At 44.5% G+C, this 15,249-nt stretch overlaps 3 protein-coding genes across 4 annotated transcripts in view; 1 reads left to right on the top strand and 2 right to left on the bottom strand.

Moving 5' to 3' along the window:
• Positions 1–15,249, bottom strand: part of scube1 (signal peptide, CUB domain, EGF-like 1) — a 591,791-nt gene that overhangs the window by 76,574 nt on the left and 499,968 nt on the right. For both annotated transcript variants that reach the window (XM_083632214.1, XM_083632215.1), the window contains 2 exons: positions 12,785–12,907; positions 12,586–12,705 (listed from right to left, as the gene is read on the bottom strand). In XM_083632214.1, the coding sequence (XP_083488340.1) occupies positions 12,586–12,705; positions 12,785–12,907 (243 nt within the window). The remainder of the gene's footprint in view (positions 1–12,585; positions 12,706–12,784; positions 12,908–15,249) is intronic.
• Positions 1–15,249, bottom strand: part of mpped1 (metallophosphoesterase domain containing 1) — a gene marked incomplete at both ends in the record, with an annotated part of 437,213 nt that overhangs the window by 313,092 nt on the left and 108,872 nt on the right. The gene's annotated exons all lie outside the window — the stretch shown is intronic.
• LOC310791138 (E3 ubiquitin-protein ligase TRIM39-like) lies at positions 1,948–3,279 on the top strand (the record flags this gene model as incomplete). Its single annotated transcript, XM_083652835.1, has 1 exon — positions 1,948–3,279. The coding sequence occupies one exon, from the start codon at positions 1,948–1,950 to the stop codon at positions 3,277–3,279; it is 1,332 nt and encodes a 443-aa protein (XP_083508961.1).

Raw genomic sequence — 15,249 nt, 5'->3', positions numbered from 1 at the left:
GTGCCATCTCAGATCATTGTTGTTGTCAGCGAGTAGGCTACTGTTTAACGTTTTTACCCTTTGGTCGGCCACCGACTCGCAGCTGGGCCGGGCCAGCGCGTCCTGACTCTGGGTGGGTTGTCGGGTGTCCGCCTCCACCTTCGTCGCAGCTGCTGTGTGGGGTACTGGTGGATAAGAGCTTTCTTCCACGTCAGGTGGTATACTGCTAAAACTAGGTGTGCACATGGTTTGGCTTATATATGGTTTGGGTGCCCCGTCTATGTGCCGACAGCCCGCAATGCCGATAGCCCACAAGCAGAACCGGCTGAGCAAGGCGGCGTGCAGCGTGTCGGTGGACCGGCTGGAGCTAACCTCTCCCAGCCCCCACGCCTAAACCTAACCTCCCCCAGACCCTAACCCTAACCACCTAACCTCTCCCACCCCCCACGCCTAAACCTAACCTCCCCCAGACCCTAACCCTAAACACCTAACCACTCCCACCCCCCACGCCTAAACCTAACCTCCCCCAGACCCTAACCCTAAACACCTAACCTCTCCTACCCCCCACGCCTAAACCTAACGTCGGCATTGCGGGCTGTCGGCACTGCGGGTGGTCGGCATAGCGGGTGGACCCCATGGTTTGTAGTGGTACAAAGGGGATCGCATGCTTCCCATTTTGTGGTCTTGCATACTGGCTTGTGGTGCTGTTTACTCTTTCCTCTCTCTCTCACCATATGCTAGGTTTCGACCTAGCCTTGTTAAGATAGGCATCGATTCTCGCCAGCTCGGCCGCTGCTCGGCCTCGCCCGCCATGCAGACCCTGCAGCTCACACGCTGTGCGGGCTCGCATACGCATCTCGGCTGCTGCGTGGCCTCACCTGACCTATTGGCATGCGCAGCGCACAATTGCCCAACTCCGCATCACTGATGACATCACTCACTGATGACACCACAATTGCTCGAGTGACCATCAGTGTTAACATCTGGAGTGCTCGAGTGACATCACTCAGTGCACAATTGCTCAACTTCGCATGTCATAGACATTGTGACATCATCAGTGACATCACAATTGCTCAAGTGACAATCACTGATCACATCGAGTGCTCGAGTAACATCACTGATGTCATATACAGTACATTGTGACATCCGAGCACTCGATGATGTCTTCAGTCAACGTGTCACCAAAATCGTAGACAGAGTCCACTTACTCAATTTTATGAGTGATGACAGTGCTGTCAGTAATCTCACTTGAGCAATTGTGATGTCATCATGGTGCGTCAATGAGCTCGAGTGTGAACATAGAAATAATGTACACCTCACATTATGACATCATTATGAAATCATAGGTGATATATGACATGACTATAGTAGAGACTTGGCCAACTGCTTGCCTGGACAACATCACATTTCTTTCTTTCTTTTTCATTCTTTCTTTCATTCTTTCATTCTTTCTTTCTTTCTTTCTTTCTTTCTTTCTTTCTTTCTTTCTTTCTTTCTTTCTTTCTTTCTTTCTTTCTTTCAGGAGAACATACATACAGACATAATAGAAAGACAGACACCTTGGCACCTAGTGGTCACGCCGTAAAAAGCATGCATCTCTGTTGGTATGTCTGTCTGTGATGACATAAATCACTGATGATGCCATACCCACTGATAATGTCATAGACATTGTGACATCATTAGTGATGTCAAAAAGAGAATCCCACCGCGCTTCAGCTATAAAGACAGGCAGGTCAGGTGCATCACAGGAGGGACGCAGAATCCCAATTAAGGAAGGAGTCTGGAGCAACTCGGGCCATAGGATGCCTTTTATTTAAGGTGCAGAGTATAAGGGTATATACCGGCCCGAGTTGCTCCAGACTCCTTCCTTAATTATCATTAGTGATGTCAAAGACTGAATTGTGATGTAATCGGTGATTCCATATAACCTTCCCGCTGAGGTATGACTCAGCTAACTGGTGTCTAAATATGTCTGCTGCCAGCTGTCTCCTATCTGAAGAGCAGTTTTTGTGCTCCATCTGTCTGGATGTGTTCACTGATCCAGTCACCATACCGTGTGGACACAACTTCTGCAAAAGCTGTATCACACATCACATGGATGTTAATGCTCCATGCCAGTGTCCCATGTGTAAAGAGGTTTTTGACAGAAGACCTAAGCTGCGGGTCAATACTTTCATATCTGAGATGGCTGCTCAGTTTAGAAAGTCAGTGAGTAGTAGGCCTAAGACAGAGGCTGAAATCCAGCAGATGATCCAGGAGAGACAACTGAAGATTCATGAGATCAAACAGTCAGTAGAGCTCAGCAAGGAAGATGCAGACAGAGAGATAGCAGACAGTGTGTGTGTCTTCACTGCTCTGATGCAGTCTGTGGAGAGAGGCCAGGCTGAGCTCATTGAGACGATCGAAGAGAAGCAGAAAACAACAGAGAAACTGGCTGAAGGCTTCATCAAAGAGCTGGAACAGGAAATCTCTGAGCTGATGAAGAGAACCGCTGAGGTGGAGCAGCTCTCACGCACTGAATACCACCTCTACCTCCTCCAAAGCTTCCCATCCCTGAACACTCCTCCACACACCAAGGACTGGACAGAGGTCAGTGTCCACTCATCATATGAGGGGACTGTGAGGAGAGCTGTGGATCAGCTGGAGGAGACTCTCAGGAAAGAGATAGATAAGCTTCTTGAGGTTGAGCTGAAGAGGGTCCAGCAGTATGCAGTGGATGTGACTCTGGATCCTAATACAGCACATCCTAAACTCATCCTGTCTGATGATGGGAAACAAGTACATCATGGTGATGTATGGAAGAATCTCCCAGACAACCCGGAGAGATTTTTTTGTCCCTGCGTCTTAGGAAAGCAGAGCTTCTCTTCAGGAAGCTTTTACTACGAGGTTCAGGTTAAAGGGAAGACTGAGTGGGATTTAGGAGTGGCCAGAGGGTCGATCAACAGGAAGGGAGATGTCACACAGAGCCCAGAGAAAGGCGTCTGGTCTGTATGTTTGACGAATGGAAATGAGTACATAGCTGCTGCTGGCCCTTCTGTCCCCCTCTCTCTGAAAAGGAAGCCTCAGAAGGTGGGGGTCTTTGTGGATTATGAGGAAGGTCTGGTCTCCTTTTATGACGTAGATGCTGCAGCTATTATCTACTCCTTTACTGGCTGCACCTTCACTGAGAAACTCTACCCAGTCTTCTGTCCTGAGCCTAATGATGGAGGTAAAAACTCTGCCCCTCTGATAATCTCTCCTGTCAATCACACACCCACCACTATAATACGGGAGAGTGCACAATTGCTGGTGAGCCGCTAGAAATGAGTGCCCAAAGCACGCAATATTTCTAGTTATATATTAGTAGGATTATCTTACATATCGTTGCTGTCAGGCAGAGGTTTTTATTTTTTGTCATTTTTATTTTTTGTCATAAATCAATGCCATTGGTCACCCTTCACATCTGTCTGTGGGTTTTACAAAATGTTACCAGTGGAAAAGCATTAAAATGATCTTGTGACTAAGTCTCGTAACTCAATTCACCCTCAAACTGTCCCTCAAACCTCGAAGCTCCGCCCCTACCTCCGTCTCAAGGCCCCAGGCAGGAGGAAAATACCCGGAAAGCAGACACGGTAAAGCAGAACCGAACGGCACAGTTTATTTCTGACTTTGTTTTGTTTATTTCTGGCTTCGTCTGACGTAAATAGATCAATAAAATGTTTTCGAATTATTCCTAGGCTGCAAACTCATTTAAACTATGCAGATCAAAGTGGTTTCTGACGAGACTAATGTTAGTGTTAGTGAGAGGCTATGTTCCACTGAGACAGTGCCTCTAACTCGGCGTGGGAGCGGGCTTGAGGTCGCTGCTGGAGGAGCTGCCTGGACATATCTGCGGCTGTGTGCTCCAGAAGGGGTGCGGCTACATGAGGCTGCTTGCCCCAGAGAAAGTGCCTCGAATAATAATCCTGTAACACCATTTGAGCTTATTCAGGTAAGATATTAATAATGTAATGACACATCCAGCGAGTAACTGACAATAATAAAGACATGTGCCAACTTTGACGACGTGGTGTTGTTATTTTAAGAACACAGGGTTTTTTTCATTTCCTGAAAAGTTGCTGTTTTGGAGATACAAGGTTTCCGCCCGACAGCGACGATAACCCTAACCCTAACCCTAACCCTATCATTTAAGATCTTAAATGTTCTTACTAATATAATAAGGTGGTGTTCCGCAGGCCGCAGCATCCCACACGAACACACTATTATAATTGTAAAGTAGAGTGCACTCTGTAGTCGGTAGAGTGCATACCTCCACCACGACGTGTCATGGGCGGCTGTAGCTCAGGAGGTAGAGCGGGTCGTCCACTAATCGCTTTGGATAAAAGAGGTCGGTGGTTCGATTCCCTGCTCCTCCAGTCTGCATGTCGAAGTATCCTTGGGCAACACACTGAACCCCAAATTGCTCCCGTTGTGTGTGCCAACACCCTGCGTGGTAACCTGCCGCCATCGGTGTGTGAATGGGTGAATGTACCTACTGACTGGATAAAAGCGCTATATAAATGCAGGCCATTTACCTTTTAGGCCATTTTATGTGAATCCGTTTGGAACTTAGGCGGTTTTTTGTGATTGGCCACGACCATTGCCACGCCCCCTTTTGGCTAGTGGCCGTGGAAAGTTAATCACTTCTAAGGTGGCCCATGACTAACCTTTCTGCCAAGTTTCGTGCAAATCCGTTCATAACTTTTTGATATAGAGTAGTATCCTGCTGACAGACAGACAGACAGACAGACAGACAGACAGACAGACAGACAGACAGACAGACAGACAGACAGACAACAGGGACAAAAACAACCTCTGGGCCTTTAGGTAAAAAATCTAACACAATCCATCAAATGAGCATGCAAACGCCATCGACTGATCATGTCATACACATACTCACTGATTATGTCATGGCCCACAATCATCAAGTTTTGGCCAGAGCGATGATGTCATCATCACCGTCAAGTGGTGGCCAGTGGTGACTGATGATGTCATACCCACTGATGATGTCATGCCCCACAATCATCGAGTGGACCATTGGTTGTAACACCCAGGCCAGGGTGTGGCCTGCTCTGTTATGATCATGTGTGTAATTCCTTAGGAGCTGGGATCGATCTAGACTCAGTGGACCTTTAGTCTTATACTGTAGAGAAAGGAGTTTGTTCTTATGTTTATTCCTTGTTATTATTAGTCTCTGTCTTTTCCTCCCACCTGTTGCCTATGTGTCCTCGTTAGTCTGCCCCATTACCTGAGTTCTCCCCACCAATCAGTTCTCCCGTAATCTTTGTTTCAAGCCTTGTTTAGCCTAGCCTTGGGTTAGTAGGCAGTGGTGTAATGTAACTAAGTATAAATACTTACTAATACTAATACTAATAATTGGTGGACCCCAGGAAGAATAGTTGCAGCTTTGCTGTAGCTAATGGGGATCCAAATAAAACTTGAAACTTGAAACTTAAGTACTGTACTTAAGTATTTTTTCTGAGTATCTGTACTTTACTTGAGTATTTATATTTCTGTCAACTTTCACTTTTACTCCACTACATTTCCCAAATAAAATGGATACTTTTACTCCACTACATTTCCCCCAAGCATCTTAGTTACAAAGTAAAATCAGAAGAAATTGCGTAGCCTGCAAGCAATCAGGTTTGGCAAATCAGTGCTCCTAGTTTGCAAGCTACGTTAATCACGATCCACACGCCATTCCATTTGGTGGCTGTAATGCAACATAACGTTGTTTGTCAGCGGCTATAAAAGTCAAGAAGAAGAAATAGACTTCCACTCTTAAGAAAGTAACAACAGATCCTAGGTTGTTGACAGCCTATCTTGCCTGCATTTTTATCTCTACTGATAGGCTTATGTAGATGGCCATCACCTTTCTGGTGTTGTGATTGGTTGTGATTGGTGAAGGGGCGGGTTGAAGAAAAGAGCATTGAGCGTGCCTGGGTGAGCGTGCCTGGGTGAGCGTGCGTCCTTTCTGATCACCGTCTCTGGGTGTGCAACCTGGCATTTTTTCTCCTCACGTAGCGACCAGCTAGTGAACGAAGTGCAATAAATAAGTAAGCTATATGTAGTCTTACATAGTTGTGACGAGCCTTTATTCCAGTAAAAGGTTTTGGGCCAGACTATCAGACTTTTGGGAGCCCATCTCAATTTAGTTTTGCTGCTCCGCTAAGGCTAGTTAGCATGCTAGGCTAGCGAGGCTTAATGCTTCATGAAGCCGACTGAAGCGTGGACTACCCCAGAAAGCGCACCGGGCGGATCCTCGGTTGCACCTCTGGCTTCGTGGGAGCTCCAGTCAGGCACATCTACCCCAGAAAGCGCACCGGGCGGATCCTCGGTTGCACCTCTGGCTTCGTGGGAGCTCCAGTCAGGCACATCTACCCCAGAAAGCGCACCGGGCGGATCCTCGGTTGCACCTCTGGCAGCGTGGGAAGGGAGAGACCAGCCGTTTCTCTCTACATCGCCACTGCCACCCGGACTGTGTTAATTCCATGAGAGGGGGACCATTTGCTCAGACAGTAAAGAGGAGACCGTTTCTGTGACTTTTCATTTCGCGTGAGTAACTCAAACCATGCACTGCTCGGGAGAGTGAAGAAACCTAACTCAAACACAGCACCCAAGCAGCAGGCCTGCAACGAGGGGGTTTATTTTCTTTTCTTTTTGTATTGCCGGCTGTTGTGTATTTATGTTGTGGGCCCACACATGTACAGTAGCTAAGTTACCAGGTTGTTTGTGATTTATTCAGGAAAGCTAATTAATACTCTAGACGTCAATATTAGCTGATCATTATTTGGTGGTAGCTTTAAAAAGTAATAAGATATAACAAAAGAGGTTTAAATTATTAAATTATTTTGGTATTTTAATTCACATATTTGGGCTAATACCAGGATAGTGAAGCCTGTATAATTTTGTTTAACCTATAACTAGGTGCTAAAAGAACACAAAGTGTTCAGGGTGAACTAATGCCATTGTATTTCATTTATTTTATTTAAATCCAGATTATTGTAATAAATATATTTTTACTATACCATTTTCCTCCTTGTCAATTTCATAAATAAATAGAAGGGTTTAAAATCAGAGGGTTTATGGTATAAGGGTAAAGTTTAAAATCACAGCTACACTGTCATACGCTCAAATTTAAGTTATTGAGCATAAGTCCACTTATTGACATAAGTCCATACTTTACCATATAAATAGGGAAATTTTAAGTTAAAGGACTCAGGGCGCTGTATCTCAGGCTACGCAGATACGAAGAAAGCGCTACATTGGTAAACAAACCGCGTCACTGGGTGGCAATGGAACCCTATGGAGCCTGAGTTTGAGCTTCTGACTCTAGCCGGCTGACTGTTTACAATTTAAAAACTGCGACAGTTAACACAACTTTAACACGACATGCATATATACATCAAACTCTTGGGGCTAATTCTGCTCTCACTCACAATGTCAAAATATAAGCGATGTGATGTATATATATATTTTTTTGTAAATAAACTTTTTATTTATTTACACACATAGACAGCATAAACATAAACAAACATTGTACTTTCACTTATACATTTCCAGGCCTGTAATAAATGAACATACTTGGTTCTGTGATATATTCACAACAAAAAATAAATAAAATAATTAAAGCAATATAATATAATATAGCCACATCACAGTGTCCCAGTCGTGCTATGAGCAAAGAAGCGGTCCCATGCCATTTTGAAATCCTCATTTCTATCATTGACTCTTGCCAACATGTGTTCATATGATACTACCGTACTTCTAACATGAATTCTACCCACTTTTTTAAATCTGGAGAGGATGGACTTTTCCATAATCTGAGAATCATTCTGGCAGCCGTGACCACGCCTACATTTATCACTGCAAAGTCGTACTTCGATATATTTGGCACTTCTGTTTGGTCCCCCAACAGGCATAACCTTGGTGACACAGGCACCTCCGAACCCAACCATTTCCCTATGTATTCTATTACTTTTTCCCAAAACGGGTTTGCACTCCCATATTGCATGTAGAAACGTTCCCGTCTCTGCCTGACATTTCCAACATAAATTATTGGCCATCAAACCCATCCTGTGATGATGTATATTTTTTGAGATATTAATGTTTGTTTGGCACAACTCATACTAGTTAACACATTCAGTGCCAGCGACGCCATATGGCGTCATTAGAAATTTACCGTACAGTGCCAGCGACGCCAAATGGCGTCATAACTCGATTTTTTTTTTTGACGGGGGGGTGTCGATCTATGCCTCTTACATCGCCTCTTACAATATTCAGAGGTATTGAATGTGTCTAACCTATTTTACAGAACCCTTAGGTGGCGACAGCGCTCTCCAGATGAGAGAACGTGGAGTGAAACACACAGAAGAAGTCATTGGGGGGAAGGAAATCGCATCGCATCCGTCCGTATGCAGCGGCTTCATTGAAGCAACGTTTAGCTGTGCCCCTGCAGCAGCCAATCTGCTATCACAATTGAGCACCTCGATGTCCGCTGCAACAGCCTCCGTGTCCGCTGCAACACATGATCAGCCGTGGATTTGTTATTATTCTCAACTCGAAGCATGGGAGCTGGTACACGCGGCTGTAAAAAAGCAGGATCTAGCTGACTTTTTCAGTGCTGAGCACAGGCAGAGAAAACGAGAAAACAGCAGAGCAGAGAGACACTCCTCCCACAACGGGGGGGGGGGGGGGGGGGGGGGAGGAGGAGGGGGGGAGGTGGGCACGCAGAGCCAAGTACACAACACAGACCCAGACAGCAGGACAGGGTTGGCAAACGCAAGCCAGAATATCCGATGCCCACCAGCAGCAAAAGATCAGCAAGAAGCTGCAACCAGCAGCGCATGCAGGCGCCAGCGCTGCTGGTTTCAGCTAAAAATATTATTCTTCCAAACAAAATTCCCTTGCCTTCACTGTTTTATTGAAGGAAATTATTTTTGAGGTGTGACTACATCAGAAAATTAGCTTCAGAGTCAGTGATGTGCTTGAAATGTTTAATTTCACAAAAGGCTCATTATCTCAGCTCGTAGAAAAAAAGCTCTGTTTTTCGTTCGATCAAGCTATCTTCTCCGGCTCATAACTAAAGAACGGAAAATGGGATCAATAAACTTTTTTTTGCAGGTGATAGAAGAGAGTCTCATCGTTATTTGTGCGTGTTCAGTGTTTACATAGTAATTATTAAAGAAATTATATGACTGTTTTAAAATGCATTGCGGCCTATGTGGCACAGCAAGCAACCTTTTGCCCAAGGGCCGTGGCACTGAAAGTGTTAACTGCCACGGGGTTACGCATTTTTGGGTGGCAGTGACGTCACGCTGATTCGTCCTATAGCTCTGACCTACTGTAACCACATCTAACTGACATCACTACTGTGAACAAAGAACACTTCTGATATAATATGACATGAATGTTTTCGTAAAGTGTATCACTAAATTATAGTCAATACAAAAAATGAAGGATCTTATAGAACCGAAAGCCTATGCCTGCTTGCTTAATCTGCAGATAAAACACAATGACAAAAGGCATAGTCATTTAGACTCTTATTGTCATGTTACTGATCTGTTTGAATTTTGCATTAGGGCCAGTTCTATTGAAGTGAATGGACAGGCATGGAAAGTCCCACTATAAACCATCATCTGTGTCGTTTTACTTTTGACTGAAAACCAGATTAAAGAAACAGCCAATTGTGCCTCTATGGATGGCCCACCAAGTCGGCGGTAACACAAGAATGCAAACGTGCAACCTCCGTGTTCGTAGGCAGGGATTGTACCGCTACACTAGAATACGGGGATGTTTGATCACAAGCGTTTTGTCTGCCGAATGGGGAGCGTGAGTGTAGGCCGCGCTAGCTGAGCTAACATTTGCTAGCCACAACAGCTAACGTGAACGTTTCCCATCCTCTGGAACCCGTGCGGGACATTACAATAGCGTTGTTATCATCTGAATCTATCTTGGTATCTATCTATCGCGATCGATCGATCTATCTATCAAATTGAGTATGTGGGCTCTGTCCACTGTTTGTTTCAAGTTCTGTGTTCGGCCACAGCTATGCCGTTTTAGGTGCGATCAGGCTGAAACTTTCAGGGGGTTTAAAGAGCATCCGTGCGGGTGAACTGACGGAGCCGGGTTTTGAAATTAGGGCAGATTAATTGCCCTAAACTGCAGCTTAGGCTGCCCGAGCTGCAGGGTGGGCGAGCACAGCGGTCGAGCTGCCGAGCTGCATATGCAAGCTGCAGGGCCAGCTCGGCGAGCTGCAGGGTGGGCGAGCCGCGGAATCGAGCGCGTATAGCGTGCAGGATGCCTAGTATGTGGAAAACAGCCATACTGGCGGCAGCCAAGGTTTGCTCTAGTGCGCCTGGCGGTGCCCCGTCTATGTGCCGACAGCCCGCAGTGCCGACAGCCCGCAATGCCGATAGCCCACAAGCAGAATCAGCTGAGCGAGGTGGCGTGCAGCGTGTCGGTGGACTGGCTGGAGCTAACCTCTCCCACCGCCGACGCATAAACCTAACGTCTGCATTGCGGGCTGTCGGCACTGCGGGTGGTCGGCATAGCGGGTGGACCCCCGCTTGGCACCAGACGTGACGTCATGAGTGCGAGACGACAATATGCTCCACTCCCAAGGCAAAACAAAGCCATGTTGGCCTTGTATTATCGGCTGTTATTTATCGGCTAAAATGTCAGAATAATAGCCTAAATAACGCAAAATGAACATATCGTCAATAAATATCGCACATATCTAGTAAATACAGTACACAGTAAATAGCTAGCGTTAGCCTCTGGCATTAGCTAGCTGTTAGCTGTTAGCTACATTAGTTATGTGGGCATAAAACGCCACTGAATGACCAATTTGATATAACTGTAACCAGTTCAAGTGACGCCCTTTCCATAAAGCCCACCAGCTTTGATATCTGTTGGCCTGTTGATATTATAACAATATTGTGGCTTCTAAAGTAACTTTTTTTTTCAGGAGATGCGGGAAGACAGTAATGGTGGCATACTGTTTCCGATATTTCTGACAAAGCGTTCAATCAAGGTGATTAGTGAAGTTGTCCTGCTTAGTTTTTTTTTTTTTACAACAGCGCTGGGTATACCCCCCCCCCCCCCCCCATAAAATAAAATTTGCTGATTTAGCCATGCAATAGCAGCAGAAAGGCTAAATAACAATATAAATGGACACACACGGACACACACGGACACACACACACACACACACACACACACACACACACACACCTGCCAAAATTAGGCTGTGAAAAAGAGGACCCCTTTGAAAAAGTTGTTTTCCCTCGCCAAAATTTAGCCTAGATTTGGAGTGTTATTTAGCTACCTTCCTGACAAGCTAGCATGACATGGTTGGTACAAATTGATTCCTTAATTCTTCTAGTTTCATATGCTACCAGAAACTTCACTCTGGCTTTAAAACTGAGCCTGCTGCAGCCTCTGAAAGTAAATGTTCAAAATTGTGATGTTTCCCAAATATCGCGATATTTCTGAAAATCGGGATCCCAATCTGGCAACTGCTCAGGATTAATGTGTATGTAAAAACTGTTGTCTGTAAGTTTGGGAACCAATGCTCTAGTCCAGGGGTCTCAAACTCAAATTACCTGGGGGCCGCTGAGTGTCCAGTCTTGTTACAAGGGGGCCACTTCAAGTATAAAAAAAAATGCAACCGTTCGAATTCCCAACATTAAAGCAGCTACGAGCAACTTTTTTGATTGTTATTAAACAGTATAAATTTAATATCAATGCATCACATCTTACCTCTAATAGTCGACGAGACCAAAGCCGTGTGTATCTGAGATTGCTCCCTTAGGTGATTATTAAGTCTATAGTCTGTCTAAACTCGCGCCAACAGGGGGCTCTCTAGAGCGACCGGACCGGGTAACCCGGAAGTGAAACGCGGAAGTGAAACCAGGAAGTGAAACGCAGCTGCCTTTTTACGCCGTTTGCGCTGCCTAGCAACATAACATAAACAATGTGAACGCCACGCATACTCGCGGGAACATCTCTCGTTATATTCTAACAGGTTTTTTGGAAGTTATTTTGTGGTTATGGCCGAAGTGGCTGCTGCAAACCGTTTCATTTCAATTCCTGATCTGCCCTGGCTACAGACACACTAACACTGGCCGATTCACTCGGGGTTCAAGCGAGACTACTCTGCGTTGGTATCGTCGACTATTAGAGGTAAGATGTGATGCATTGATATTAAATTTATACTGTTTAATAACAATCGAAAAAGTTGCTCGTAGCTGCTTTAACAATTTATTCATTTATTTGAGGGACAATCTATTTTTTTACATTAACAATTTATTTGTTTATTTGAGGGGCTTTGTTTTCTTTTTTTTTTAGGGACAATGCACATTACTAAATGAGCCAGTGTTAATTTTCAACTGTCCCTTGGAACTCCAGTACTCCAATATTTTTGTCTATAACCTTTACTGCTGCAATAATCAAAATAACTCCTCAGGGATCAATACAGTCCAGCATATCTCATTTTATGTAATCTGTGTGTGTTTAAAGGTATTAAAGTGTGTGTGTGTGTGTGTGTGTGCGTGTGCGCGTGTGCGTGCATCTATGTGTGTGTACCTGCGAGGAACAGGGCATTGGAGGGGCAGGTGAGCGAGCAGACCTCCACCCCGGCGCTCTTGGCGCAGGTCAGCTGGGCGCGCGGCACTGGCTTCCCATTGGGCATACACTTCACCGCCTCTGAGGAACACACAGAGTCACATCACCATGACAACCACCTAGACACACGCACATGCACGCACGCAGAGTAGGTGCTTACCAATGCAGTCCTTCTTGTTCCAGTGGAGTTTGTGCCCGGGTGGACACACACACTCGTAGCCGCCCCGAGTGTTCACGCAGCCATGTTCACAGCTGCCGTTGTTGATGCTGCACTCGTCAATGTCTGAGACACATCCAAAGACAGCATTAGTCAGAGTGTGTGTGTGTGTGTGTGTGTGTGCGTGTGCGTGTGCGTGTGTGTAGATTAAGATTAATAGATTAAGATTAGATTAGATTAACTATATTATTAATCCCCAAAGGGGACATTGGGTTGGTCACATGCCTCAGGAAAAACAGATGCCACAATAGACATAAAAAAAACAGCATACAAGGACAAATAACACAGGTCATAAAAAACACTTCAGATATAGTACATAAAAACACATAAGATAGTACTACATTTCCAAGGAGACATGAAATTATGGCTCGGGAACCAGTCAGGGCTGGGGAAGTATACAAAGAAGTCGTTAGGCCTGGGCTTCCGGGGCTAGAGCCCCGGATCTTTTATGAATAGCCCCGGATCTCAAAGATGCATTTTTTTTAATAAGAATAGCTGGCCCACCTCTATTCATTTCTCATTCATGCTTTAAAGCCCTAAAAGATAATAATAATGGTATTGGTGATCAGAAATGCATGCAACATACAACCTTTATTTTGAAAATACGGTTATGTCTAGAGGAAGTTACTCCTCTACACTCCTGGAAAATTGATCGATCACCCAGGAAATAACAAGCAAGTGTTGTATTTCTCCCTGGGAGCGTCAGACTGACAACAGAGACCACCATCGAGCCAAGGTAGATGAATTATATTGTCTATAGTGAGTAGGTGTTAAACACCATGATCATTGAGTTGGTTGAAAAACGAAGTCTTTATTTTAAGTTATATTTTCATTCGTCAACCAGAGTTTACTATGAAGTGAATGGGGGCAACATCATACGCCCTGCATCTAATGTATTGGTTACCTGTGATCTGTAGGGGGCTACTGAGCTGAGGTGTAAACTACTAGTGCTAAGCTGTTTGTTAATGAGTCTGTTGATATGCAAATGCATACTAGCATAATGCTAAGTGGCCAGCCATTTTGGTTGCCATACAGTTTATAATGTTAATTCATTTAACGTATTTGGTACCTCATTAACCTCAACTCACTCTTAGGTTATAGTTGTATTTATTTTGTGTGGAGGTGGAGAACAGAGGAACTGTGAGAAGAAGCTGTATCTGCTAAGAAGTACACACACACACACACACACACACACACACACACACACACAGAAGAAGACTGAATCTGACAAATTGATTAAGCTTTAATAAAAGTATTTTTTTCCAACAGTCTCTCAGTATTTCATTATAATTTAGATGAGTTTGTGTGTAGTGTATAGTTTGGGTTGTGTTTGTAGGCATCATTTTGGCCTGAATTTCTGGCCCGAAATTAGCTCAATCAATAAAAACTATACATGCTCAACTTCACAACACAATCACCTGTGGAAAGCTTTACAGCTGAAGGGACAAAGGACCTTCTGAAGCGCTCTGTGGAGCATCTTGACATTAATAACCAGTATACATATTCATATCCCCATATTCCTCCTGGTTCATTTCTCCATAATGGTTTCTAAAGAGTCAGGAGTGATGCCGATTATGGATCCGGCCTTTTTAATCAGTTTCTTGATCCTGTTTCTATCTTCGACGGTAATGCTGTTACCCCAGCATACCACAGCATAGAACAGTACACTGGCCAGGATGCTTTGGTAAAAAAAAACATTCAAGAGTTTGCTACTGACCTCAAAGGATCTAAGCTTCCTGAGGAAGAACAATCTGGATTGGGCCTTTTTAAAGACAGCATTTGTGTTACCCTTCCAATTCAAGTCCTTGTCTAGATGGACACCCAGATATTTGTAAGATGGAACTATTTCAACTTGTGGGCCTTTAATAAAAATTGGAGTAGTAAACTTCAATCACGTAGTAAACTTCAATGCATAATAAAAAAGGCATCAAAAATCACAGGCACCCCATCTCATCATTAGACTCACGCACGCACGCACAATCACAAGAGCACAAAAATAGTTTCTGATCCATCTCATCCAGCTAACCACCTGTTCCAACTGCTGCCCTCTGGCCGGCGCTACAGATCCATATCCACCAAAACAACCCGGTTCAAAAACAGCTTTTTTCCCACTGCCATCAGGTCACTGAACTCCACTCACTCCTGAAGCAATACCCATCCGCAATTTCTGTTCATGTTGAATGTCCTGTATATTTGTCTTTATATGATACCTGTACTGTCTGTGTACTGTCTGATATCTGTACTGTCCATGTTTTTTGCTGACACAGTAGCTAATGTGCTGTAATATGCTGTACCGAAAGCAAATTCTGCTGACTTTATTGTGAAGTCCTTAATAAATGAATCTGAATCTGAATCTGGAGTAGCCTTGTCTTCCTCTTTTCTGAATTCAATGACAAGCTCCTTGCTTT

The sequence above is a fragment of the Poromitra crassiceps genome, assembly GCF_964638095.1.
Source record: "Poromitra crassiceps genome assembly, chromosome: 2".
In the NCBI taxonomy this organism is placed as follows: Eukaryota; Metazoa; Chordata; class Actinopteri; order Beryciformes; family Melamphaidae; genus Poromitra; species Poromitra crassiceps.
This window is presented reverse-complemented; position numbering and strand designations above follow the sequence as displayed.